Below are 27,573 nucleotides of genomic sequence, written 5' to 3'. Positions count from 1 at the left end.
TTGTTTTTTTAAATTATCTTAAAATGCTCATGTTCACTTTCTCATTTCTAGAAAGTCACATCTTACTTTATTGGACTGACTTCCCTGCAAATTATGCAATGTGAAAAAAACATAACCTGGGGAGGATGCCTGTTCAACGCAGTGTGCAAAACCCAAGTGTGGTAGAAACACACTGGCCAAAGTCAACCTGGCCATACCTCCCTGCTCCTATGCTGGTCAGATAAGCAGGGCTTAAAAATGCAAGGGGCAGCATTAAAGTATGCTGCAAAGTTGACTCTTTGGACACTTTGTCCCCTTCCAAAAGCAAGAACAACTGCTCCAGTGTGCAGAGATGGAGGCTGTGATAGACAGTATAAGCAATGCCCGGCATTGAGGATGGACAGCTGGAAAAATGGTCACATTTGCAGTTTAAATCCTTGAATATTGTGGACCTCATCTTTTTACCTGGTACAGTTTCATGTCCACTTTGGCAGTGCCCAGTACCTGCCAGCTATCTACATACACAGACAAAAGGTTCCTGTCCTGAAAAATTCAGGTTGCACAAAGTATTTTTACAGTTTTGCCCAGTGCAGTCATTGCAGGCAATTTTTGGTCTTCGCTATGAAGAATTGTTTCTGAACGCTCTTAAAATGATATTCAGATAATGGCCTCATGTGTAAGATCTTACCAAGCTAGATATGTTTGTCTTTGTCCTAATCATAAAGGCGTCCTATACAAGGGCTGAGACATATTTCACTCATATGCTGGAGAACCCACATCAGCGAACAGAGCTTGATGGGGCCAACCTGACCAGCAGGCTGTTATGGTGTCCGTGGTACTGGAAGGAAGAACTGGACACCCTAGTAGAGAACATCCATCACCCATCAGGGCTAAATCACCAAGCTGGTTACACTGCAAACACCAGCAGAAAGCTGCGTTACGCAACCAAAGCCAAGGTTATGAAATGGCTTATGTTCTCATGCACGCATTCCTCAGGCACATATAGAACTGCAAGTCCTAGAGAATTTGATATCTCACATTAGTCACACTGCTTTCTACTTAAATGTCTAACTTATTTATCCAGAACACAATCTATTCAGAGCATATTCTCTGGACATTAGCTAAACAAAGCACTGCCAAATGCTATGACACACAATCCCGCTATGAGAAATATTAATTGAATGCACTTAGAATATCACCAAACAATTTACATTTCGCCAAGCACTGGGGAGTTCAAAAAATCAGTTAAAATTACAGAAGGTATGGTACTCAGATTTAATTCAAACAAGAAAGGTGTTTTCTTCGTTCTTGGCTTGGAACCCAAATGAAGAGGGTTGAAAGAAGCAGTATGGAAACATATATGGTAGCTGGCTACCGGCTACTAATTGTGACAGCAAGGGTGTTATATGTTATTTCAAAATCAACAACGTATAAAATTATCATCTAAAGTAAATTCCTCCTCTTACGCTCTTATATCTTTATTTTTATATCCCTCAGATGCCTTTAAAAACATCTAATTCGCTGCATCTATGTGTGCTAACCGCAAAGTCTGCCAAGAGCCTCATAAGGAAGAAAAAATGCAGTTTACAATGTACTGGGAAGCTGGATTTACAGTGCTCTGAAGCAAAATCAAAGATCAGTGCCAGCATTATTATCATCCAAATTATTGAACAAGGTTTCCGACCAAAAAGTGATTTATCTCAAGAAATGTGTACTTTCTGTAAAAGAGGCTTTTTTTTTCTTTTTTCTGAGAAGCAGATCAATTTTCCTTAAAAAGCCAGCCTTAAGAAACCAGCAGTAGGTTCAGCATCCCCACAATATCATACCTATGCCAAAGACAGAGACCTACAACACTGATGTTGATATAGAAATATTATCTTTAATTCAAGCAATTTTGCGGTATTACAGCCCGTAGTGTGTTATAATGTGTCTTACAACGTAGGCAGCATTATGCAGTTATTTCTGATGTATCTAGAAATGGAAATTGTCTCAGTGGATTCATCTTCCAATTGTGTTTCAACTGATGCTTTTAAGATATTCACTGGGCCTCTTTAGAAAATTTGTAGGAATTCCAGAGTGAGCATCACCAGTGATGATAATGATCTTTGCCATTACTTTTCTTATTTGAAAAGAGGAACAGATGGGAAAAGAAGAATTACTTGCAAGGCTCGCTGAATGTTTAGCACATTGTATTCAGAAGTCTAAGCGAGGAGAAAAGGATCAGTAAGACCTTGCTGGAGGGGAGGAAAAGTGTACATGACATGATAGCTTCTAAATATCACAAAGAAACAAACTCAAAACAACAGAAACAGAAGAAAACCAAACAAACAAACAAAAACCATACCAGATATACAACAACAAGTATATGGCCAACATCTTTACAGAATTCACCCAGACTAGTAAAATACAGAAGCCACTGAAAAGGCTCAGAAAACTTCACATGAATGTTGGGAGCTGCTATTCTTTCGAGGTTCAATTGAAAGTTTACTCAGCATCCCCTCCAGGGACTCCAGAAGAAATTTGTTTCTGCTTTGGAACAACAAAAGCAGGTGGAAGAAAAAGTGCAGGAGACCTCGTAGTGGCTGGCTGCAGTACCGTAATGGCTTCTGGTCAGTGTATTTCTTTCTGAAGAGAAATGCAGCGAATGTAATTGTAATCCTAGTCTCAGATCGGTGTTGTCATTGGTTCCAACAAGGACGACTTGCACGCTGAAAGCTCCTGGCGAAGATCGAGTCCTTGGAGAGGCTTTTAGAGCAACAATGGCTGTCAATGGAAATCAGCTTTCCTGTTTGCTTTGGGCTCTCGTTTCCCAACTTTTCATGACTCATAGTCTGTAATACAGCACCGATCTGTCTTTCTTAAAGAGCTCCTGCTACCTGCACAAATGTCATGTCTTAGTACACAGCATGTTTTTTTCTCCATTTATCAATATTGCTACTCCGAATAACACAGAACCAGGTTCTAAAATAAGCTTTTAAGTATATTTTTTACTGATTTGTGACATATATTTTAGGTATTTTTCTTTTCTCTCTTCCTCTTTAAAGCACGCTTTTCAGCTTTTTCCTAGACTAGGACAGAATCAGGTTAACGTTCCTGAGATCTTAAATAAAATTCTAAAGAAATAGTAAAAAGTGCCTCTGACATTCTACAGTTTATTTTATTTTATTATTATAATAGAAAAGCTCCCCACAGAGTATTCTAGCACACTGACAGCAATAGGGGAATCTCTGCTAAACCACACTTTCGTATTAGCAATGATATGCATTTCTACTTCCTTATTGGACTTAAAGCAATTAGAAAAGTATAATTGTTCAGAACTGGCTTTTTCAGTCATGCAGGAACAATTTGATATTCTAAATGCAGAATGAACTGCCTGTATTTAATACATGCTCCTTGCCCCCTCAAACAGCTAAAACTGTTAATCACTCTAGAAGGGAAGCACTGCAAGGTTGCCATTTGAACTTGTGATACTTTGAATAGTTGCGTGGTTAAAGTGTGTTAATTATCCTAGTAAATACTAGAGATGCCTGTTAACACTTGTAAAATGCAATTCCACCCTGAAAAGTTTTAAGTAACACAAAAGACTGCATATCTGGAGTCTAAAGCATCTATGCCCTTATTAATGCTAGAAGAAAAACGTTGTTTTTCTTAGTTAACAATTTTACAAACTCCAACTGAAATAAGATTAAGCTTCTGTTTTACTCAAACCCCTATAATAATGATTTGACACATGAAATACTTGGAGGGTGTTTGGTGATAAATTTAGCTAAGATATTGAACTTCATATAACTGAGATTGTAGAATGAAATTTTTATTTCTAAGTCCTACTTCTATACCTTTATTCCTAATACCATTTATTTTACTTAACTGTTTTATTCATTGTTTAAAGACAGAAAATCATAACATCTCAAATATGGGCATCTAGAACAGGAAATTACATAATTGTGAACAGGGATGCAACATGAGGAAAAACTGTAGAACTAACAAAAAGTAAAAATAGGAAGAAGGCAGAAAATAATTCTAAATCTTCATTAAAAATAGGTCCTAATTTCCCACCATAATTAAAATAATATTTTAGCCAAATGAATTTGGGCTATATAAACTTTTACAATGAATACATCTAGGTCTCCATACAATGAAAATAACACCAAATTGTACAAGCCAAAAATGCAGAACCTCAAAGATCCAAAAATAGTAACTGATCTGAGTAAGAGGTGATACTGCTCTGAGCCTGCCACAGATTTGGAGCTTTGTCACTCAGTGTAGAAAAATACCACATTGAAAAGAATGCCTGATCTTCATGCTGATCATGATGTGAGGTTTGAAATAAAAGATGCAAAAAAGAAAAAACAAAACAAAACATACACGCCTAGTTTCTGCATTAAGCCCTATGTAGGTGAGGTAGGGCCAGAGAAGGGCCATTTTTGTTTTGTTTTGTTTTTAGTGCCCAAATTTCTTTTTTCTTTAACAGAATTCATTTTCTTGTTCCCCTTTCCTGGAACCAGGGATATTCCAGCACACAAACGATTTTGTCACCAATTTAAGATGTCAGAACTCACTTCTGTCTTAGAACAATACTGTATCATGGGATCCTTCTACAGCAAAATGTTTTTATACTAAAAATAATTTTTGAACAATTACATTTGTATTGGAATAAAAACTTTAATCCCCTCCTTTTCGTCCCTTCAATTGCAACCAATTCCAGCACTTCTGAATATTAAAATGTAAGATGCATACCAGCCTTCAGGCACCCTCAGCAGCAGGGTTCCCTTTCCTGCTGCATTCCTGCACCCCTCTGCAGGCCCTAGAGCACAGGACACAGTCTTAATACGTGAATTTTTGACAACTTTCCCCTTTACAACATGAATACCATGATAAGGATTATCTTAGAAGAGACAGAGAGATGTGGGTTCAGTAAGGAACAATTTATCTAGTTCCTCTGTTCCTTTGAAGCGCTGTGCAAGCTATTCATAGCAAAGACCTCATACAGTATAATAAGCAACATGAACAATATTCAACACGTTGTGCTCGTGCCAGTGCCAGGAAACGTTGCTAACTAGGCCAGATTGTTATATTTTTTGCTGTAGCACATATGCCTAAAGATTAAAAAGTTCATGAAGATCACTACAGTGAGCAAACTACCAGCCAGAAGAACTGCAACTGAAAAAATGGGCTACTCCAGCCATCCAGCAGTGCATTCCTCAGCCCGAAGGCAGAGGTGAAGGACAAGGCAATATACTGCAAAATGAACAGAGAAGTCTGATAACTGCTGATAATGGATTTCTTCTGCAACTTCAGGGTCATCCCAAAGCACAAAATACTCACATTTATTTTGCTGCTACCTTCATTTCTTCTGGAATACAAACCTTTGATATGCACTGCTAAAATTCAGTTATCTATTGAAGCAACTTTGAGCCATGAATGAATTCTTTGTATGTGGAGCAGTATTTTTTGAGCAACTGGAATGCCAATGTTACTTATCCCCCCAAAAATACTCTTCTAATTGGGCGGAAATCAGGAGCACAGTTTATATTTTAACTTTTTGATAGAGCCAGAGAACATACTAAGAAATGAATTTTCCATAAAATATTAATTGCATATTTAAATAAACACTATTTAAATAACCCATTTTAATTTAGCAGCTACATTTAGTCACTGTAGTTATCTCTAGGTCACTTGTAGCGACAAGATTTGAGTTTCTCTATACTGCTCCAGGCAAAAAAATAAATAAAACCTTAAGACCTTTTGGACATGTGACATCCTGAATGGGAGGAGCTCAGACAAACTGAGTCCCTGCTTCCATATCTTGTTCCCAACCCCTGCTATTGTAGAAGCTCCAAAACAGTAATCTACTGTGACAGAAGAAAGACGACAGTTTCTCTGAGATGGTAGATGGGCGTGGAGCAAAACCTCTAAAAAAAAGGGTAACACTTCATTCTCATTGTTCTACTCCTAAATGTATGAAAATCCAAGGACTCGAATGGGAGAGAAAGCTGTCTACTTCAGAAAAGAACCTAGAAAAGTCAATTGAAAATAAGAGACTAGTAGGAAAATAGTTAGCCAACATGGTTTCACAAAAGAAATCTGTAATTTTTTCAGCAAATAGGACCAACTGGGAAAAGTTGCCTAAATGTGAAGTTAAAATGATGTTATTATTTGACAAGAAAAGTAAATCTCTCCTTGAGTTGTCACAGTAGTAAAGACATCCAGAAAATGTCTCCCTGGAATGTAAGCATCAGTGGGAGGAAGAAGACAGATGGGTCACTTCCATCTACAGCAAGAGCAAAATTTTCTTGGATTTGGTCTTTTGGCCTTCTGAAAGTGCTAATTGGTTATAGCTATTACAGGAAAGAAATGAAAATTACTAGTCTGAACCCAGGTGAAGCTTTTCTCCAGTGATAACTGCAACCAATGTTTTTGCAGTCCTTCACAAAGTTTTAGTTGGCAACTGAATCCCCAGATCTTTCCAGCAATCTCTCTCCTCAGTCTTGAAGAACATAAATGGATCCTCAGGCAGATGTATGAATAAAAATCACTGCACTAAGTGCTTTGTTCTGAGTTATTTTTTTTTTAATCCTGTTGCATATATATAAACCCAAGCTTGTGGCAAGAGTAGCACTACGTTCTCTCTCAAAATTAAAAACATTCTAAGTCTGAAGTGGTGAATTAGGCAAGTTGCCTAATGCAACTTTCTACCTGCTCTCCCCACAGAGATTCAAGTGAGAAATAAGAGAAAGGAAGGCTAGATATTTGACTCCAAGTTCCTCCATACACATCGTGTAGCTGGAGCACTCATCAAGAGCACCCTCAGCAAAGAGCTTACCAGGAGCCGGAGTCTGTCAGGCTTGGATCTACAAACAGTAATTACAAAGACTAAGTTGTCCTCAGCATTTACTGCTTAGGCTTTTGAGACACAGGAATAAGAGTAAGATGACTCTCAAAGCAGAAAAGCACCAAATAAATAAATAAATAAATAAATAATAAACAAATATTGGCCACCTCTTTCGATTATGTAGGCCTCCTGCGGCCTCCTGGTTTTCTGTGGAAGGAAGACAATTGAACCACAATGAAAATGAAGAAATGTAATTTTTTAATGTTTAAAATAGACTTGTTTTTCTAGAAAGTAGATCTCCTATTTGCATCGCAACACTAGAAAAGTATTCTTAAAATTTGTAACAATGTGGAAACAAACAAACAAAAATGTGCAAACAAATTTTATCTTGATGTATTTTTAAAAAATACTTCAGAACAAAATTTGACTGTGTGCTACCCAGTGCAGGGTCCTTTAAAAATCTGATGCAGATGAGAAATTTTGGGAGATTTTTTTTAAGATTGAAATTAAAGCAGTAGCACATTACGAAGAAATAATCAATAAAATCATCAAATCACACTGATGGAAAGTACAGAAAAACATATTCCCGTCTTATCAACCTTGCATTTTGGACTGAAACGAGGCATTTTTGTGTGTTTTTTTCCTTTCCATTAAAATGGACTGGGTACTGCTGGTTTTTTTTTTTGGTTGGTTGGTTTGTTTTGTGACACTGACAGTGAAACTAACCTAAAAACACTATTACTTTCCTTACGTGGTGTTTAGAGTAATTATTAATAAGCTGCCCTATACCACAGTCTTTTAGCCACCATTTTACACTAATGCATCATGTTGTAAATATCACTGTACCATCAGGCTATATTAGCATGCTGTCTCATCAAATGATGTATGATCTACATTGTATTTTAGATCAATTTTAATATTTTGAAAGCCCAGAAGGGTTACTCCCAGAGGCAGGATGACTGACCGATCAATGTGTTGACAGCAGCAAAGTGAACCAGCATTACTGGCTTTTAGTCCAACCGCATGTGTTTGGGCAAGAGATACAGGATAATCAGTAGTTTTATCTGGGGATTAACTTAGTCAGAAGATTCCAAAATTAGACAAAGGCTAAAAAATGTGAGTGGGAACATCTGGGCACCTAATTTGAGCATCTCCTACTACAAATAACCAGCAAGCGTAACCGAATAAGCACGCAATTTCATAAAGCATATAGCAAGTCTCTGCACAAACTAAATAGCGAGATATGCGAATTGTGCTTCTGGATACATGTGCCTTGGTCATTAGTTGGAGTACACATGCCTTTACTAAAGCCTAGGTCTCCAAATGAAGAGGCTGCCAATTAGGCTGATTTTACTGTTTTATAACTTCTCCATGTGGGCATATACTTTGCTATCTGTAGGCAGTAAACAAGGTAAGTAAACAATGATGCTTGTGGGCCACTTTTTCCCTACAGGAGGTGGCTATGTCTGGTGCTGTGCAAACCTCCCCAGTGGTACCGACCGATCACAGCAGTGGCTCCGTGCTCCCCGAACATGGTGGTGGGAGGCAGGGATGTCCAAAATGCCCGTGTTGGTGCTTGGCTTCTGCTTACAAGTATTTGCTAACCAGGCAGGACATTCAAGTCTCTTAAAAGAAGGTTAAGCATCCTCAGTTCTTGTCACAATGAAATCTCAACAGATGTTAAACAAAGGGATGATGTTACAAGTAGCAGTTAACTTGCAAACTGCTGTAGGAAAACACATTGTAAGAAAGCTGCATTACATTTTTGAAAATAAACTGGTTTTGATGAATTCAGATAGGAAGCTGGTGGCAACCACGTTAATTCACATCTCTCCATTCCCACTCCAGTTCCCTATATCTAAAAACATAACACTTCCCTTAAAAAAAAGACCATTGACATAGCCTTCTTGATGTTACTATGATTGCTAAGTATCTGATGTAACCCCAACTGTATATCACATTACACAGATAATGAGTCTAACTATTCACTTCAGAATTGAAAAAAAATTCTGAAGGTGGTACTCTTATAAGACAAGGTGGTATTCTTATAAGACAAGCCCAGGTCTCACTGGTTGACTCTAGGTCAATAGATTGCTTGAATCTGAGTTCACACAGTATTTTTTGTGAGGCCACAGTAACTTATCCTTCGTGACGTGTATACGCAGTCTTTCTTATGGACGATCACATTGCTTAAATTTTACACGTGCATGTGTGTATACATAATATATGTACACACCCACACACCCCCAAGGTGACCAACTATGGAGTGCCAGAAGTCCACTGGTCAGCAAGTTCTGGAGATCTTCCTTGGTCTTCCTAAGACCTCTTAGTCTTTGGTCTTCTTAAGACTCTTAGGTATTTTGAGCAATTATCAATCAGGTAGCAATATGAACATTACAATGTAATTAAGCTCTATGAAGTAAATATCTATTACAATGTAATTGCTGACTTTTAGCTGACGGGGCTATTTACCTTCTTTCTCAGTAAGGTCACAACCATGTACCGCAACCTTCTCATTATATGGCAGCTTTGCTTTGTAGGCACTCTCAGTCTGTGCCTAAGGCTGTGTGGTAAATGCAGGTCCCCCAAAAACCTGCCAGCTACATACCTACTGCACATGCAAAGGATGCAGAGAGCTAAGAAAGAAGGTGTCCACTGCAAGCACCAATACTGAAAACTTCACCTCTTTTAAAATTAATGTAAAAACTTCACTTCCTACAGCTTATACATAACATTTGAATAAAACATAAGACCTTCTTCTGAAGGTACCAGCATTCAGAGAAAAGTGTGTGCTTGATGACCTGATGCAGACAGCCTTATTCCAGTCCCTTCTAAGAGTGGATAATTTCATTAAGTGATTACTGCTTACATACCCAATTAAGAAGAGAGAAAATATGGAGCAACTTGCTTTAAGGGCTTTATAGGTGAAGAAGTACTTGTAGTTAATATGACATATGACAAGCAATTAATCTAACCAGGCCACAACTAGAATCCTATTTTAAGAGGGCTTTAAAAAAAAAAAAAGAAAGAAAAGAAACAAAACAAAAAACCCTAATCTGCTAATCTTAGCTGTTACATTTTCTATAAACATTAAAATTTGTCAAAATGAAGCAAACTAATTACAAACGTTGGCCAATAATTTTGAAATATCAGCCACCTACTCTAAAGCAAAAGTAGGGAATTTGAAATGATGCAGCAAATCTAACCCAGAACATCCTCCCTGAATTTTTAAATCTGGAATCTTCTGAACCATAACCTAAGAGTTGGCATCTCTTTATCTGGTAACTTGTAAAAATATTAATGCCAGCCAAGCTTTAGTAAACACTAGATGATAACAGGTCTGGAAGAACTGATTAATTAATACACATATACATACATATATATATATTTAAAAAGAAAACAAGGCAGCATTAGTGTTATTCATGTGCTGGAATTGCATCAGATGATTGCTAGGGGATCTGCCTAAAAGGAGATCTTAAAAGTCTATCAGCTTCAGCAGTACTTACTAATTTCTGTAGAAGATTAAAAGTAACAATAAAGTCTTTTTTTTTTCCTTCATTTTTATACTGTGCACTTACAACTTGCACAATGTTTTCGTTGGTATTTTATATCTTATGATATTTCCGTCTTCCCAACTGAAAAGTATGGCCCCAAAACAAACACAAAAGAACCTGTTATTTACATCTATTCAAAATTCTTAAACAGCAGAGCTTTAAAAAAGATCAATTTAATGAAGATATTCTCTTCACATTCTGGTATATTTTTTTTTCCAATTTATTTGAATACTCAGCCAAAATAGTGCACAGTAGTATCTATATGGAGAAAGCCATAGATAATTTTAAATTTAGGTCAGGAAACATGTCCTTTCTGTCTGCTACTTCTCAGTTTGTAGTATCAAATTATGCAAAGAAAGGTCACAAGAACTATAACACAACAACTGCAATTCATAACAAAAGCTATGCCCTACAATGATAAGTATAACAGCAAGGTATATAATTAAGAGTGGCTATAACAGCAACATATAAATTAGATAATTATGGATTAAGCAGTCCCTTGGAGGATTCTCTCTTGCCCTAGAAAACGTATAACAAGCTCCTTAGATAGAAGGCAATAGCAATTAAGTATTTGAGGGAGAAATAGGACTATAAAGAAAACCAAAAACCAACACACAGTGTGAGGAAAATCTTAATTTACAATCTAAACATGGCTCTCATTTTTGGTAGTTTATTTTAATGCACTTACTGGTACAGTTTCCACCCATTAAATCTGCTGACATCTGTTGGCTAAAGAGCGCATGTCAGATTATCAAGAAGTGCAATATCAAATAAACACGAGCTGCTTCTTAAGGTGACAGTATGGAGATGCAAAACACTGCAGCTATTATCAGATTTTTTTTCTTTCTTGCATCAATTTAATAATCCCAGGTGCCCTGGACACCAGACATACAATAATCTTCATAAATCCTAATTCACAGCCGTACCATCTGTCAAAAATATTTTTTATGTCTCCTAATAGATATGCTACATAATTGCTTTCACAGTAGGACAAAAAAATATGGTTGCGCTAATTTGCTTTACCAATGGAATAGCTCATTATCAAAAATAACCCCACCACATTACTGGAGTTTCCAGCACTCTTCATATATCAAAACGAACCTTTCCATTTGGTTACTATCTATAAGCTTAAATTCCCAATGAAAGCAGATAAAGATTGAATTATCTGGAAATTGTACTATAATAATGGAAAACCCACAAGCATGAAAAAAATAAGACCATAATATCTGTTTCTATTACAATGGTGTTGCACTGTTAAAATTAGCTTTGCATTTCATAGTCACAAAGAGACTAATTTCTCGGTCCTGCAGAGTGCTAAGCATTTTGGCCCCCATCCAGAAAAGCACTTAAATGCACGTCTAACTTTTAGTTCATGAGCCTGAAGCAACTTCAGTGGGATCGTACATGCTTGATTAGGCCCAGAGCACTCATTAGCCTGCAGGATGACCCGTCTCCCTAGGACAAACCTGGCATCAGGAGATGACCCCCCAAGCCTCTGTCTAGTCGCTGGTGATGGAGAGGATGCTCCACATGGGACTGTTCAAAGCAGGAGCTTCTGTTCCCACCCCTTGCAGCAAAAGGATAAACTTTGAGACTAAAGCTGAAAACACCTTTCCTCCTACAAGTTTCTAAATATCTGCAGTTCCTCTGACAGCACTACATGCAATGCGAAAACCTCGTAAAACAATGCAGAGTGCTGGTACTGCAATTCTTAAGGGAGGTTCTGTTAAATGTTGCTAGCTGCAGCAAGATGGTCTTGTTCCAAGCTTTTATTTCTGCGGTAGTTTACATAAAGTAAGCAATATTATAGAGAAATATGTATTGGAGAATTCAATAATTGTGCAGAAAACAACTCCAATAGTACCTAAGTAAGTGGGAAATTCCAAAGACAATGACAGTTACAAAAAATATTCCAGAAAACATTTTGTTCAAAAATCAACCTCAGCTTCATTTCCCTTTTGACTAAGGAAGTGACCCACGAACAAAGCATTACTTTATCCTTCTTTAAATCACATTTCTAAAAGCACTTGTTCATGTTCCACAAAGTTGACATCTATTAAGATGTCAAACAGATAATATTTAAAAACAAAAGCAAGTTTCCAGAAACTGAAAGATTCAGTTGAAGAACTAAACACTTTTCTGTTCAACTATGCACGACAAATATCTGGTACTACTTTGCAGTCAAACAAATATCTTTTAACATACTGCACTGTGTTTATGAAGGATTTTTGTTCTAATGCTAACAATATTATTACTTCAATTAATGTTCTATGTCTCAACGACATATTGAGTAGATAATACAATGCTTTTCCAGTTTTGCTAAATTGGTAGATTTCTGCCACAAATTTATAAAAGCATACTCATTACTGCAAATGGAAATATTGTTTTTCTAATATCCCAAATTATCCATTTCATTTGATGATCCTCAGTTACTACATTTAATTTGAGAAACTGAGAACTCCTTTGAGTAAATGTGAAGTCCAAACACCCAAATCCAGAGACTGGAATTAAAATGTATCTTAACTTAGTTGATGTTGTCGATTTGTACAAACATTTTTGCAACATACAAATCTGATATTTTATTTTGAAAATTGCTTCTTTTCTCTATCTCATAAAAACTTTAATCTGTAACATTCTACAAGTTCCTATTTTCTGAAGCTCCACAGAACTGAACAAACCATGTTGCTATAATGACCATCAGTTCACCATACCTAGCAAGAACACCACATTAAGGGAAACCACGTTTGTGCAGTAACAATACCAATGCATTTTAGTGCCTCAAAACTGCAGGACTTCAGTGGCAAAACACCTTGCTCAGATGTGCATAGATACAGAAATCAGACTAAAGTTTTGATGAATGAAAGATTTCTGTGTCAGGCCCGGTTTTTAATTTACAAAGAAAAAATGGAGCTCTAGAACACACCCACACACACATTGAGCATTCTTAGATGAGCAACATCAACGCACACACTTCTGATATACCAAGGGACTTACCAATATATATTACAATGTCACTGAGAGGAGAGACAGAGACACTGTTAGTGTCAATGTTAGATACGAGAAAGAGAGAGAAAAAGAATGGGTTAAGAAAAAAAAAAAAGGCACCACAAAAGCATAAAAATACAAACAAAATGTTTTATAGTTATCTTGCACATATCTAGGACTACACGGCAATGGAAAACAGGTTCATACTCATTGCAAAAACATTTTCAGAGGAGGTGAAGAAGAAAAATACGTGTACACCATATGCAAAAATCTTCTGTAAAGCCCTTTTTGGCATACCCAGATTAAATATTAAATAAACCAGATGAAGAAAAAGAAGTCCAGATTTACAGCCACACAGTACTGAAACAAAATAAATACACAATAAAGACAGTCTATTATACTCACACATTTACAACATGTAACGTATAACGGTAACTGGGGAAATAAATAACTTATGTAAACGTTTGACATTTTCCATCACTGCTCACTACACTAATACTTGTATGCAATTCATTAACACTCCAGCTACAGTTCCATGCTTTCAAATCTTAAGTATAAAAGTAAGATAAAGAGCAATAGCATACAGCCCAGCCTTCCCTTCTTACTGTTTCTTTTTCAAATCAATATTGGTGGCCTTGACAGTATTGTCATCTAATTACTAGTAATGCTTCTTTTTTGAGTAGGCACTTAGTCTGCAGAGGATGTGAATGCATTGAGACCTTCTCCTGCAGGACATTCATACTTCTCAAATGATCTGCTATCAAAGTTTCACCATGCATGAGTAAAGACATAATCTCCTACCTGTGAAGGTTGGCTGTAGGTCGGTCTGGTCTCTGGAAATGAAGTTTTGTCCTTTGACTCTCTGTTTTGATCATCAGCTGTCTCACCTAGCAAAGAAAGAAAATACCTATTAAATCACTGAAATCCTTCATGTGTTATAGGGAGTAAGAAAAGACCTTGAGTTTCCCTAAAACCAAATAGTATAATTCATTGGGAAAGGAAGAACTCTGTTTATATTTATATTTTACAGTTTTGAACATGAGAAAACAAGCACTGAGTAGTGGTCTGTGAAAACCAGGACTAAATCTGTCTCAATTTGTTAAAGTGAAAAATACAGAGAAACAAAGAAAAAGAAAGAAAAAATAATAATAAAAAAGGGGTCCCCTATTTTTGAACACTTAGGACTGGCCATTAAATTCTAATAATGGCAAAGTGTCAAGCAAAGGAGATGTAGCAGTGCAAAGGCTGGTACAAACATCAGTCACGTCTCTCCAAGTCAAGCTAGGAGGACATGTGCATGGTTATTCTATCCTCATTTACAACCTAGTTTCTGTACAGGAGATATCTGTGCACAAGTTTCAAAAAAGAGATGCAGCATAAAAAAAGAAATTCCCTGGTTTTGGCCATACAGGGAAAATGACTACTGGGCAGGCTGGATATTAACCTCATCCCATTGCATGGACGTGGCTACCTCTTTCTAGGATTTTGCAGCTGAGACGTGATCTCCCAAAAGCTGCAGCTGGTACCAATCTAAGATGGGTAGATCACAGCAATAAACTAGAGGCAGAGTATTTAAGTTTATTTTAGAGAGAAAAGTTACATCAGTAATTTTAGTAAAAATGTAAAGGCAGTAAAACAAAAAAGCAGTGTTTCTCAGATATGGTAAAAAAAATCTAACTTATTTCTCTAATTGTCTTTGACTGTGGGATGTTGTACAAAAAACTGTAAAAATCTTGTGGATTATCTCTTTATGCTGTTAGTGCAACTCAGCAAATAGTTGGTAAGAAGAGACAACTTAGAAAGATGAAAAAAGATTCAGTTGTGTCATTCTGGTTTTATTTTTATTTGAACTGATGGTGCTTTCTGTAATGGATTATTTTGGAAGCCTGTCTTCTTAAAAAGTCCTGCCGCCACAGTTCTAAATGAAGGGGTTTGAGTTACTGTAGCTTAACTCCTTCGCTAAGCCTGTGTTTTTGGCTTTCCTGTGCCCTTTTCTCCAGAGGTTTGTTTAGAAGTGGTGCACCTGGCAGAGGCTGCAGTGACCAGCAGCCAGCTTCTGCCCGTTCCCAGTCAGCCTGGAAGCTGCGTGTGCTTGCACCAAGCTGTTACCCACCCCCAAGGACCCACAGTCAGACCCCTGGGTACACTGCAATATTTGGAAAAGTACCTTATGAAATCTAGCAGTAGTGTTTAGTCATCAGGTTTGTTTTAATACTCTAGGATAATTCCTAACAGTGTCAAGAGTGTCAGAAGCATCATCAGTAAATACATGTTGTATGTCATTAATGCCTACACCTTTCTAGAACCTTCCTGGAGTTGAAAAATGCCTCTCAGTTAGCCTGTAGCCTGTACATAAAATACTCCAAAGTACTTGCATTCATAGCATCTCTTTAAAAAAAAAAAAAAAAAAAGATAAATGCATGAGGGAAGGGGAGAAGTGCAAAAAAAGTGGGAAGAGAACACAGGAGAAGGGGAGTCAGAGCAACTTCAATACCTCCACATGACACTGTGAAAAATGAAAATTGTAAGCACCTTTAAGATTATGATATAAGTAATTGCCATTAAAATAAATCATGTCAATCAATTAGTTTACATATGTACTGAAGTAGAAGTCTGCAAAGAAAAATTATTAGAGGCCTTGTAAATGCCATCTGCAATGAAATATTGCAAAAACTTGGAGAGGCATGAAAATAGTTGGCAGATGTATGAAGAGGAGAATAAAACATATTTTTGGTACATTTGCTGTGGATGAGAGTGCAAACAAGTTGAAATCATAGCAAATTGAGGCTAGATCAGCTTCTCCAGAAGCGAGGCTGGTTGAGCGCTTGGATCAACTGCTTCAGGAAGTAGTGGAATGTCCCCCTCTAAAGGGCTGCGGAGAGAGGCTGAAGAAACATCTGTTATGAATGGCTTCAGCCCTGCCAAGACAAGGAGGATGAATGACCTTTTGTATTCCCTCCCAGTCCTGTGCTCTGTGAAAGATGCGGGAGGAAAAACACAGGATACCCCTCCCTGAGATCATGATTCGTCAAGGGAACAGGCAGATACTGGCTGCACGGAGACTTGTGAAGATGCAAGCAGACTGCAGCTAGCTGGACAAAGGCTAAGCAAGTGTGTAAGGGCTGGGTAGCCAGTCTGCAGCAAAGGGACAGGTAATAGAAAGGAGAGGACTCGTATTGGGTAAAGCTGGTAGTATGAAGAAACATACTGAAAGACTTACACTGGAGATCTAAGAAACACATGAACCAACTTCTTCCTCCTCATCCTTACATACTATTCCTGAAAAAGTACTTGAAAGTTTTTATATTCGAAGAAACACAAGACCTAATTGATATGTGTTAGTGCTATCCAGAATATACTTTTTTTTTTTTTTCCTATGATTGGCTTTCCTTAAGATGAAAATCATTGCTTGAAATCTGGACCAAAAGGTCAAAAATGTAAAAACCTTCACAGGAAAAAAGGAATAAGAACAGCTCACTGGGAGAGAAATTAAACATTTTTTTGACTTAGAACTTTGACATCCAACTCCCACAGGTGGGAAGTTTGTGGTATCTGGTGTTTCACAACCTGAATTGACTTTGTAAACTGAACTTTAATGCAGATCTCCTTGTTAAAAAAAAATGCAAATGAGAAAACCTCAACATGTTCCCAGATTTTCAGGTATATGCAAAGATAACCCATCAATCTTCACACAGATTGGTATTATTTGACTTAATGGAATTAAAGCAGTTATAGGCAGCTGCACACTAAGCTACCTAAGACATCCACTTGGATAGTATAGTTTTCTAGAGAAAAAAAAATATTTTTGGTGTACTTCTTTGAAAGCTTCCTTTCTCAAATATCCAAATAGATTAATCAACATTATTATCACTCTATTTCTGCTAGCCCAAGTGATGAATTGACTTTCACATACCTCCCCAATCCCAGCCTCTCCCAGCTCCAACAGTTCCCAACCTATTATGCTTGCCATAACCGATGCATCTTGTCTCACCACACCCAAATTTTTTGTTCAGCTTGCCTTGGTTTCCTATTGACCTCAGTTCTAATCTCTTCCTTCAGTGCAATTCAAAGTTTCTCTTCCCTCTTCAGTCTCTGCCTCTCAAATGCTTTCTCCTTCTGATCTGGTTTTACTCTTCTCTGCTGCAGCCCTACAACCTTCTTTTCTTGTCTGTCGAGATGTTAGAAAGGCGGATAAAGGTGAATGCTGATCAGACAGACAGCCTTGGGAGCAGGAACTAAGATAGGTTCCTGTGAACACCTTACACCCCCAGGTTTGCAGTTTTTTAATGGAAAGAGAGAAAAAAAAAAAAAGTACACAATCCTGACATAAACAGGTATGTAATTACAATTTTGCCAAACTAAGCAACTGAAATCTGGCTCTGAAAAAATCAAGAGCACATAACATTAGTCAACAGGGCTATCAGCTCGCCTCCCTCCCCCCGGTCCAGTCTTTCATCAGAACTGAATAGCAAATCTGTTCACAGGGCCAGAGGGACCATTGTAATCATCCTGCCTAACCTCCTGTATAAATATAGGCTATAAGATTTCTTGAATTAATTTGTTTGAACTAGAGCAAGTTTAAAGCTGTATTTTAATTAAGAGATAACAGGCAAAATGATTCATTTTACAAGACAATTAGATTCCTGGCTCATATATCCCTTGGTTTAAAAGCATTATGCAAAGTTTTAGTCATAAAACTCCTATTAAAAAATGAAGTCATGTACCTAAAATGTCATACACTATTCAGAGAACATACGAATTAGAAACAAAGGGATGCTGTGTGCAGTGTAATGTGGTTCAAACACCAGTCGCATAATCCAGATATGCAGGACATCACTGGGGGAATTTATCAGGAAAAAAAGTCACGCTCATTCCTGTAAAAAATTCCTTTACTTATCAATGAAAATATATTTTCATGTTTGAAAGGAGAGCAGTAGACTTTTATCCTACTGCCCAGATGAAGACGTATTTCAAGTCCTCAGTCTTGTTTTTAAGCTACATGAAGCCTCTTGCAGGTCCAAATGAATGATGTTGCACTTCAAGGTCAGAGATAGGTTTTTCGTTCCGCTGAGCTGGTGCTGGATTTGCACCAGCACTCCCCAAGCTTCACTGGCACCTTCTTTTTCCATGAGGTGCAGACAGGTGTTGCCCAGGAAAGAAAAACGCAGCCTAGTCTACAGTATGTACTCTCTACACCTCCCTGCCCCACCTCAGATTTTTTGGCATCTTCAAAAATCGGCATTTACCTTCCTATCTGGACCTCAGCAAACTCTTGTATATAAAGGTTCAACCACAAGTTTGGCTTCTACTCAACAAGGAAGTGGGGTTTCTATTTATACTCTTTCCTCTTCCAGCATTTTGTCATCCTCAAGCTGTGTAGTCTCTTGATCAACAGACAGCATTTAAAAGTCTATCGTACCCTCAGAGTAGAAAAAAGAATTGTAAATACATGTTAAAGTCCTCTGTAACTTGGTCTGCCATTTGTTGTGCTCTGTGCAAGAATCTGTGAGAAAGTGAACCATGTGCAGCACAGCAAGCAGTAACTAGATATCAAATACACAAATTTCCACATCATATTCAGCTTCAAAAGGAAGACAGTTATTTTTCATTATACTTTAGTTAGTTCTTTAACTATTTCTTGCCTGTCACTGCTTTTTCTATCCTACCTAAAAATGGCGGGATAGTAGTATTCTGGCTTCTGCTTAGAAATTGAAGAAAGGATTAGTGGGATCTGAAAATGGGGGAAGCTAATGCCATGGAAGCATAAAAGTTTTATTGCCGTTTCTTGCCCCTCTTTTCTATTCATAAATCTTCCCCTCCTTCCCTCAGATAAGGAAGAAGGAACAGACACACCAAGTTTAAGTCACTAACAGAACTTCAAGCTTCAGTTCATCAACAGTTGTACCACTATAACACTATCGACCTAGGGAGGTGTTTAGGAAGTACTGAAGTTCCCTCTCCCCTCTGATCATCTGACTCTCAGGTCTGCCTACAATCTCGCTTGTGTGCAGAAGTGTGGTTTGATAGTATCGCTTTTCAGTCCTGCTCTTCTCTCAGCCTCATTTAGCAGCTTCCGGTGACTTCAACTTCCATTGGTTTCCAGATCCAAGCTTTTTTAGTCAAAAGTTCCTCTTCTCCTTTCTCTGTGCACACAACACACGAGCAATCAGCAATGGACAACAAGCTGCTGTTTTCCTCCCTGCCATTTCCATCCTCAAACCTTGTCTCAACAGCTGCAGTTGCTTTTAAGAAGAGTCCACAGCCACATTTAGCCCCAAAGAAGAGTGCAGAGCTGCCACTCCAGAATATCAGTCAAAGATGTTTTCCATGTATATATTTCCATATATCTTTTCCAGGCACCACTTGGCCAATGAGTGAGCTGTGGACTGCGGTGGGGTGGTTCCAGGGAACACAGCTATTTCCAGAACTTTGGAAATCTTTGCTTATGAGCACATGTTGTATTCAAATACAGCAAAGTGGAATAAATTGTGATTTGACACTTGCCATTACGGATTAACGTAACACTCACTGATTCACCTGAATCACATAAGGCACCGACCAGGTGCTGTCCTCTTCAATGAATGAGATAGGACATGGATGGATGGGTGGTTCTTTTTTCTTAAAGTAGGACTACCATTTTGTATAGCATTAATGCTGTGCAACCTATACATTAACTCTCGTTAGCTTCTATGTATAGTTGGCAAAACAATGAGGTCATCCTAGTTTCAGGTCACCTCATCCTGGTTTCATATTAAAGCTTTTCATATTAACAGCAGTTTCATTTCAACAAGCTAATAATACCTCCTAAAAATCCAATATATCAGCAAAAAGAATCTCCACATCTGCAATTTTCAGCAAAACAAAAGTTTAAGAGTTTATACTGCATATGGGTAAAAGAGAAGGAAGTCTGAGTAAGCCCATGCTAAAGCACAGGTCTGTGTTAGTCTAAGCAGGCCCACAGTAAGGTTTTGGCAGCCCTATGTGGAATTTTAACAGTGCTTTTATGGCTGGATATTACGGGGTCCTATAAATGAACCTTTTATCAGTAGTAAAACTTACCAGTATCTACCCTAGTTATTCTGATGAACCATGAGAAAATTTGTATAAAGTTTGCAGAGTGAGGACCCAGAAAGGCTGATTTCTTCAAATTTGTAAAAAGGGAAGGGAGGAAAATGTAACAAGGTAAACATTATCATAAATGTTCTTCCATTTGCAGACATGAAGCTAAATAGTCCAGTCCTTATTAAGAGGAACAGTAAATCAAACCTCTGCACATGCTACCAAAGATCATAGGCGTGCAACTCCAAATTTCCACCTGGTTGTATTTTGGCATCCCATCCTTCTGTAGGTGATCTTAATGCAGAGTCTCCATCTTGCTAAACAATTATGTCACAGTCTTCTCAACCCACATCCCACTATCAAGACCACAGATCAAACACTCCCCAGCAGACTTTTTTTTTTTCCAAGCTGAAGCTCTTCGACGATGGCAACAGAAAAAACATTACAAGAGTTTCTCATGTACCTCCTGTAGAGTTTCAGTATCACAGATCCACACACTGATAAATTTGCAAAAAGCTTTTTATTCCTGTGTTTTTATTTTTTATAATTTTTATAATTTATATCCAGCTTCTTAAAGTTTGACTTCTTTCAAAGCTTTCCTAAGACAACAGAATCTTACAGCTTAAAACCCAATCCATCACCCACTTCAGTGAGACTAAAGAATTCCCTCTCCCTGCAGTTACCAGGCTTCCTTTTAGGGGTGGTAAGGTCTTTCAGAAAACTGATTAATTGTAATATTCAACAAAATCTTGGTTGGAAGGGATCCCTGGAGGTCACATTAGTCCAATCTCTAGTTCAGCGTGGAGCTAACTTCAAAGTTAAACCATGTTGCTCAGGTCCTTGTCCAGATGAATTTTTAAAGTCTCCAAAGATGCAGATTCCACAGCCTCTCAGCTCTCATTTAAATCTATCCCTTTACTATTTGATCCCTCCAACCCACAGACACATTTCAAAGAAAGCTGTAGAATTCATTCATTAATGACTTGTTATGTTTCCCCCTTATGATGAAGTTTTACTTTTTTTTTTATTTTAAATAACTTACAATACCTCCATGTCAAGCAAAAAGAAAGGTTGAGGATCAATCCCATTCTGTTTTATGCTTCCATGTAAGAAATTTCCCCATTATGCTCTCCTACCAACCTTTCTAAGTGGCCCACAAGAACACCGAATCCCCTCATCACTTTCACTTATCCATTTTGCTGTTTGGAAATCCCATTCTCAAATTCACTACCCTATATGCTGCCACACCTTTCATACTTTGTTATCAGTGTATTGCCCGTGCCTAAGGGAGAACTTCACAACTATTCACTACTCTTCCTGTGTTACTACTACTGCTACTGCTTTATGGATAAGTCACACCATATCTATTATGTGTTAGCATTTTTCATGAATGTTGCCCCTGCAAAAAAATCTACAGGACTGCCTGGAAGGCATAGATTAGATGCCACATGCCAGTCTCCACATGCATTTGGTTGCAGTTCTTGACATTCCTAGAGAATCTTTAGTTCTTCCTGTCATTCACTCTAGCTGTCAATAAAGCCCCTTCTCTTCATATCAAAACAAATGCAACCTCCTAAGCCCAAGTGAATCATACTTTACTGGGGAAGTAAGCCATCTAACCTACTTTTTTTTTTTTTTTTTTTTAATAAATTAGTTTCTTCTTTCTTTAGACTTACTGTTTACATAATCACTGAGAATTTACTGTCATGGTCATCTAGACCAGCTCAACCATCCTAGAATAACTAGGCTGCGTTAAGGTTAAGAATAGAAAAAGAAGTCCCTTAAAATTTTATATATTTGAAGAAATTTAGACTTAAATTATATTATCTCTTTCCTTTACATCTCAAGCTCAAATCTGCTTCCTGGGTAGTGACTTAGCACAATCCAACTTTGTTATATGGTGAGTCTGGTACGCAGCAACTGCAATAGCAGCCTCAGTTTGCAAGCCAGACTTTCTCCTAAGGTTACAGTCTTTTCACAAATCCTGTTTGCTTTTTCAAAGGAGGGAGGTAAAGATAATATTATTTGCATTTATTTGTTCTATGTCTCTTGCTTAACTGAATGATATGGCAGACATGATCATCACAATCCCTCCTGCATTTTCTTACTTGAATTGGAAGGACGATAAGAAGTTTAAACTTCGAACAATACAAGTTTTTACCTCTTCAGTTCCTGATGAGTGGCGAAAGGCTACGGGGAAACAGTAACAACAACAAACTTCACTGAAGACTACAGCCGAGCTCACAGAGCATACTGTTGGTGAGCAACCTCCCCTTAGAAACACTTAGCAGTATCGTTTCCTTGCTATTAGTTCCACTAACTAATAAAACCTATATCAGAAAGAGACATTTATTATAACACTCAACTTTTCACTATGAAGTTAAGCTTATTTTACTATCCTTGTTTCACTGTGAGGTTAAGGCTCCCACCCATTTTATTCATGGTGTGGTTCTGAAGGCAATCCAGGCCAGAATGAAAACAGCATTTTGAACCCCATTTTGGTCAGGACAGAAGAACATTTTCCTAGCACTTTAAAATCTGCAGCGTGGTCTGCCTGTTCAGACAGACACTGAACTTGCATGCCAATAAGGCCAGCATGCATTGAAATTATTTGCCTGACAAAAATTTTGGTGCTCATCATCTCATATTTGCATGTGAAAGTTGCTACATAAATGCAAATTATGCTAGAAAACCTGATGTAAATGTAAATTTAAGCTGCTTTCCTAAGGAATTGGATTTATATCATCACTCTTCTGTCCCCTGATAAGACAGGAAAACATTGTCAAATGTGGTTCAAACTGGACAGATACAGAAGAACCAGATTTTTACAGAATATCATCATCTGCAGGAAAAACCCATTGCACTCTGTACTTCTTGGCCTGCTGGTAGCACAACTAGCAAATATCACTGTGGTTGGTCCCTGTGAATGATGGTAAGGGAAAAGCAAGAAGCAAAACTCCCTAAACAATGCATGGAAATAGCTATGGCTATTGTGAAGGAGTAGGACTAAGCAAAGAGGTTGCTGAGAAACTGAGTGCCAGCGTTTCCCCTATTCCACGGATCACATTTTATTCTGCCTTGCATGAGCAGCTACCTAGGACATTCATGTTAGTTATTAAGAACTTTTATTTTGGTCTTCTAGAAACTCTGAAAGCTGATTTAATGCCTCCTGGAAGAAGAATTAATACCTAGGACAGAACACTCATTTAAGGTATCTTTTATGGTACAAAATTGTAAGAAATATTCTCTGAAATCATCACCACTTCCAATTCAGAGCACTACCATGGTCCCAGATATGTGGCAGTCCCCCACTCAACTCCAAAACAAAATTAAGCAGAATGAATTTAAAACATAAACAACTCACATAAAGTTATATCTATGCACCGGTAACACTGTGTGATACACAGGCACCAATACACCTGATGCAGAAATTAAGTCATAATAGCCAAGCTTCTGTCCAATGTGCTTTAGACAAGGCTTATAAATATTCTGGCTCACAAAGTTCTGTTACCCTCTTTTTTCTGCTTTTGCATTTCAGACATATGCTTGCATGATATTTTAGAGCACAGCATATTTTGCTTTCCTCTAAAAAGAAGCGTAAGTTCTCTGTTAGGAGTTTGCATACTAACAAACACAAGTTTCTGAATACACTCACAATTGTTATACAGAGATTGTGAATATAAAAAAAGAAAACCTACATCCAAAAGCAATTGTAATACATTATTTAATGAAAAAAGCAAAGTGTCTCTGACTCCAAAACTTCTTGAAATATTAGTTTTGGCTTCTAATATTAATTTCATTTTATTGCTACCACCATCTGATTTACTTCAATGTTAGGAAAAAGATAATAACATTGAAAAGCAAACTAACAAAAGAGGTTAACAAGTAGGCAGTCTCCTCAAAAAATTAAACATGAATCCATTTAACCCGTCCTCAGAAATGGCAAAAACAGCACAGTAGCTAATCTTTGGATCAGACTTCTCTCATGAATAACTAGCTTCATACAGATGATTAAAGGACTGCATATTTTTATTTATTTATTTATTTATTTAGAGCACAGAGGTCAATAATGTGGATTAAGTAGGATTAAAGTGTTATTTTCCGATTACTTTTGTGGTTTAAGCAGGGTTAGTACTTCTAGGAACTTTATTTTAAATCTATCTTTGTAGAAGAAACTACAGCATGGAACTTCTTGTTTACTTTTGACTTGTAGGTAAACAACATGGAAATGTTCACTTTAACATATGATCAGTAGACCACATGATTTTAAAGACAGTGGGATAAATAGCATCAAAAATTCACAGATTTTTAGTATGTTTGATTAAGTACGTTAAAACCTTTCTAACCACTGCTTGGGCCCTCAAACTGCATTTCTGTGTTACACAGAATGGCATAGATTTGTGAGAATTTGAAGCATCAGCAAAAAAACACTAGCAGAATTCCTTAAAACCATACTAAAAGGAAGGCAGAAGCTATTAAAGAAATAGCGGGGGAGAGAAAGTGACAATTTCTGAAGAGACAGAAAAGCATAGTTTATGTAGTCTAAAAGAAAAAAATGTTAAAATATCTGTTTACAATGATAACAGATCAAAAAAGTCTAGCTGGAATGTTTTTGCTTGTGTTGTTCAATGAAACGTCCAAACATTTGCATACACACAAGAAAGTGATATTAACACTGCCCACAAAGCAACGAGGAAGAAATTACTTTAAAAAATGTGCAGTATTTCAATTTTTCATTAAAATAAAATTGCCAGGGCTTTGTACTATATTCTTATAATGCAAGGAGAAACTTAACAAAGACCACAGCCGGCTCTGACTTTTATCACCAACTGTTAATGCTGTGGAAGTGCCTGACGGCAGCGATCATATATACCAAGTTATGCCTACACTGTACATTAATCCCTTCCCTGAACTCTGCAAGGAAACGGCATCTTCCAACTGAAACCAAAGCATTTCAACTGTCCAAACCCATTGACAAGGAACCCACGTAGGATTGCGTGAGCTTCAAGAGCACAAAGGGAGACAGGCAGTTTTTGACGAGCAGCACTTCTGGTTTCCTGATGCAGCAACCACGCACCTCCCCAGCAGCCCCTGGGACCTGGTGGGGTGACCTGCAGTGGGTTTCATGCTCTGCAGCCAGGGTTCCCAGAGAACGTCAGACATATGGGAGCCCGAGGTGCAAGGCAGTGATGTTAAAGGGGGCTATCAGATATGAGAAAAACATCCTAATGCTCAAAGATGAAGCTGTCCCAGGCTGTCAAGCTTGCAAGATTCAGCAGTACAAAGGCTCGTAAACTCCCCCAAATCCAATAGGCAGACTGATTCAGAGTCTGATGTACAAATTTTTCCAGCTTACCTAGTTGCTCAATGTCAAGTTCCCAGGTATGCCCAATACATGCAACTTTTCTGCAGAATGATTGTGTCATTGCATGAAAACTGAGTATCTATTTCGAAACCCAACACACCGAAAACAGCCAAAGCCACCCTACAAAAACAAACCACACACATCTGGCAACTCCCGTCTGGCTGCTATTTGAAGAAGTGTCATTCAATATGTAGCACGATCGCTATCACCCAAGGGTGAGTTTTCACCCCGTGGCTGAGCCAGGCTCACAGCTCAGTGCTGCCAAAAGGAGCAGCCCTGCCTCTTCCCCTGGTCCCATCGATGCCCCGCTACTCCTGCAGTTGTCTTTGTGGTGACTCCCACTGAGGTCTTGTCAGCCACCTCAGCCCATTGAACCAGAACAGGAAAAAAAAAAAAAAGAACAATTTATTATATTAGGAAATGCTCTTTTTTTTTTTTTTTTTTTTTTTTCCCAGAACAGATACTGATATCAGTGGGATGTAAGAAATGAGAGAAATATGTATTTTTAGTTTTCCCCTTTTCCCTCCCAAGTGGTCAACAGCACAGCTATCTTTTGCTTTATCCTCTTGAGAAACTTGCATAAGCTTTTGTGTTGGCAACCCCTGGGAATCAGACAAGTCAACACCCACCATGCAAAGCTGAATCGCTGTGTTCAAGGAGCCACCTCTTGAAGCAAACAACATTAGTCCGGATGACACATCTGTCAGGATTTACATAAATGGGCTTTAAGAATTATTACGGGCAAAATAATTTTATGGAAAATCTGAAATTTTACTTGGTCAAAGAGCCCAGGCAAGTACTTTATTTCTTGTTGGTATATCACTTAAAATGTATGTAAGGTCATGCAACTTTTATAAGTTCTGTTTAGGATGCACTTACGTGAACCCTGAAGATGGGGAATTTTGCAAAGTTGACACCAAAACATTCATAGCCATATTCTTTCCCATTTTTAGCCATATTCCTAACCAACTTAATTTTGAATTCAGTACTCATTTAGAGAAAAGCATGAACCAACACTATCACTGTGCTGTTTTCATATAAAACAAGCCAGCAAACTAACCCAGCCCACACAAAGGGATCCTATTCAACTGGTGGAGGACTAGCAGATGAATTTCTAGGTCACAAAGGCCTGAACATTTGTATCTGATAGGCAGCTGCTATGGTAGATTAATGATTTTCCCCAAACAAGACCAAATTCAGTTTCCATAATGAAGTTATCATATTACATGTACTCTACTCGGAAGCATGTCCTGTATTTGGAACCTGAAATTATTGTGCCACAACCTGCCCACAATCATTTTGCAGCCTGGTATGTGACAAAAAATAGAAGGGGAAAAAATAAAACCAAGGGCCATGAGCTCTAAATGATACTCCTTTCTTTGCCAAAGAACACGGCATCTGTCTCGAAGGCAAATAATTACAAATCTCCTTCTAAGAGGAGGTGAGGAAGGCAGGCTGAGTGCCCAGAGGCCTACAAACACAAACACTGCCACAGGACACATATCACACATGGTTGCCATCGGGACAACTCAGTGCTGCCACAGTGTATAGGCCCTTCCTTCCTCTTTGCTTTGGGCTGTTTGCTCTTGCCTTTGACCTCATCCATTTTGGGACTAGTCCAGTTCCTCGAGGGCTTCGGTTCAGCACTCTAATCCAAAAGGTGTCTCTTTCTGCTGGCTGAATTTGCTGTCTTCTTAGTCTCACTAGCAGGCACCTGAATAGTACTGCCCCATGAGACACTAGGAGGTAATCGAGCAGCTCACCCATGCTCAAGGATGTGTTTCCATTCACTCTTCCCT

At 38.0% G+C, this 27,573-nt stretch overlaps 1 protein-coding gene across 3 annotated transcripts in view; it reads right to left on the bottom strand.

Annotated features, from left to right (window-relative positions):
* UMAD1 (UBAP1-MVB12-associated (UMA) domain containing 1) overlaps positions 1 to 27,573 on the bottom strand; it is a 79,570-nt gene that overhangs the window by 5,481 nt on the left and 46,516 nt on the right. For all 3 annotated transcript variants that reach the window (XM_068674022.1, XM_068674025.1, XM_068674023.1), the window contains exon 3: positions 14,152 to 14,237. In XM_068674022.1, coding sequence (XP_068530123.1) covers positions 14,152 to 14,237 — 86 coding nt within the window. The remainder of the gene's footprint in view (positions 1 to 14,151; positions 14,238 to 27,573) is intronic.

The sequence above is a fragment of the Anas acuta genome, chromosome 2 (assembly GCF_963932015.1).
Source record: "Anas acuta chromosome 2, bAnaAcu1.1, whole genome shotgun sequence".
NCBI classification, from domain to species: domain Eukaryota; kingdom Metazoa; phylum Chordata; class Aves; order Anseriformes; family Anatidae; genus Anas; species Anas acuta.
This window is presented reverse-complemented; position numbering and strand designations above follow the sequence as displayed.